Raw genomic sequence first — 2,325 nt, forward strand, 5'->3', positions numbered from 1 at the left:
GCGCCGCTGCGGCTCTTCTCCTCTGGGCTTGCTGCCACCGCGACCTTTTTGCGGTGCATTTCCCTCCCCGGCCGCCGCTGCGGCTCTTCACCTCTGGCATTGCTGCCACCGCGACCTTTTTGCGGTGCATTTCCCTCCCCTGCCGCCGCTGCGGCTCTTCTCCTCTGGCATTGCTGCCACCGCGGCTTTTTCCTTTCCTCTCATCGCTACCGCAAATTGCTGTTCTTGCGGTGCATTTCCCTCCCCTGCCGCCGCTGCGGCTCTTCATCTCTGGCATTGCTGCCACCGCGGCTTTTTCCTCTCATCACCCTTCTGCTTTCAAACCTACCATGCACAAAAGAAAGATGAAAAGGGAGACATCCTTGCTCAAACCACGACATTCGTTGCAAACGGAAGGACTAGTTCAAAGCAAGAAAATAAGGGAGTCCAAAGATATGGAGGATCGGGTCGAGAAATATGGTTGTCATGGTGGAAGTTGTCCGTTGGAGATATGTTTGGTTGGAAGAGGTTGGCAGATGTTGATCCAGTTGGTGGACAGTTGGTGGACAGTTGGTGGTGACCGGCCGGTTTTATTGTCGTCTGGCCAGCAGCTGCAGCCAGTTATATTGCCTAAATGGGCTACGCTATGCAGCTATCAGCCAGCAGCCAACAACCAGCATCAGCGAGTGTGCGCGTGTCACGGCTGTTGCCGCGCGTGTACAGTCTGTCGTGTTTTCGTTTGTGGTGCCCACAGCCCTGGTTGTGCACAATTGATTTTCATTTGTTTGGGGATTACCTAATTAAGGGGAGGCTACACCTTATTAAGTAATAGATGAATAAATAAAGCTGAACCATGATATCTATTTCCGCTTTATTTATTTACTTATTTATTTACTCTTTTTTAAATATCTTATTATAGACTAGTAATGCGCCTCAGCCTAATGAGCTAAGGCGTGCATTAGGGTGCCGGGGTTGTAGAGGTTATGGGTTTTCCCAGGCCTTTGCACCTCCTGTCACCGTATTTTTACTTTTTTCATTATGTAGTCAGCAGCAGCAGCAGCAGCAGCAGCCGGCAGATCAGCAAGCAGCTGCAGCAGTGGCCATGGCCCGGGCCCTTTATCGCCAGGGTTTGCGGCAGCTTCCCTGGTGCCAGGACCCGAATGCAGGGTCGACTGGCTGCCGGGACTCGGGGCGTACGAGTCGTCCGGCCTGCCGGCACCCGCACGCAGGGGCCGGCCGTACTTTTATAACGCCCGTCTCAGGTGGGTGGATGGGTGGGTGGGCGACGTGGGTGTGGGTGTGGTGCGTACTTCGTGATTTGGGTTCAACTAGTGGTCGTGGAAAAAGGCCGCAGGGCCGCAGCGCACGTGTCGCAACGAGGCCTTGTGACTTTTGGGCAAAATAATGACATTTGGTGTTTTACCCCCCTCCCCCCCGTGTATGCTGCCCCCTTACCTATCCCCTCTGGCCGTTTCCCCCTTTATCACGCACCTCCTCTTCAGGTGCGGCTGGGGCATCAACCTGTGCGCCCCAGTGGCACCGAGCGGGCGTTGCTGATGATGGGCCCGGCTGAGGTGGGTGCGGATGGGCTTGGGGTTTTGGTGCATGGGGTGTGCGTCGTGGGGACCAGCAGCGGTACCCTTGCTTGCAACTGTCACCTAATCATGTGTGTGTTAGTTGTGTCGTACTGCTAACCATATTTTGACTTCCCGCGCCCTTCCCCCGCCTTGTCCCTTTTCCTTCAGGTGCACTGCTGGGTGCAATTCTTCCGCACCCAGCTGCACCCAGCCGGGTGCCGCCGCTGCTGGCCAGGTGGCTAGCGGCGGCGGCGGCGGCGGCGGCGGCATATAGCCGCAACTATCAACTGCTGTAAAGGCCATCGGCATCATGATCATCATCATCATCATCATCATCGTCATCATTATAATCATGGTCATCATCATCAGTTGCCGCCATTCTTGTTGGCTTGATAACTTGTTGGCTGCATGCAGCGCCAACTACGAGCAATGACCGAACGAATGGTGTCGTACAGTAAACGCCATATCGGCCGTATAACGGTTAATAATAAAAATATCAATAAGTGGCGAATACAGCAGTTCTGTAAACGATCGAGTGGTCAACGTTAATAATGTCCAACGGTTTCGGTTGGACGGTCAAATGGAATCAATGCAGCACGAGGACTTGCGCAACTGAACTTCCAGTAATGGGCCCATGCAAAATGATCTGGGAGGTACCTGGGCGGATGCTGTCGGGGCCTGGGGTGGCCGGGCGCAGTGCGGTTTGGGGTTTTGCCTAGCACAATGCGACTTGGGGGCATGGCCTAGCACAATGCGACTTGGGGGCATG

At 54.7% G+C, this 2,325-nt stretch overlaps 1 protein-coding gene across 1 annotated transcript in view; it reads left to right on the forward strand.

Annotated features, from left to right (window-relative positions):
- Positions 1–1,852, forward strand: part of VOLCADRAFT_98890 (uncharacterized protein) — a gene marked incomplete at both ends in the record, with an annotated part of 7,490 nt that extends 5,638 nt beyond the window's left edge. The window contains 3 exons of the mRNA XM_002957704.1: positions 1,209–1,281; positions 1,482–1,591; positions 1,792–1,852. Coding sequence (XP_002957750.1) covers positions 1,209–1,281; positions 1,482–1,591; positions 1,792–1,852 — 244 coding nt within the window. The remainder of the gene's footprint in view (positions 1–1,208; positions 1,282–1,481; positions 1,592–1,791) is intronic.
- Positions 1,853–2,325: the final 473 nt, after the last annotated feature.

Source organism: Volvox carteri, assembly GCF_000143455.1.
Source record: "Volvox carteri f. nagariensis unplaced genomic scaffold VOLCAscaffold_78, whole genome shotgun sequence".
Taxonomy (NCBI): domain Eukaryota; kingdom Viridiplantae; phylum Chlorophyta; class Chlorophyceae; order Chlamydomonadales; family Volvocaceae; genus Volvox; species Volvox carteri.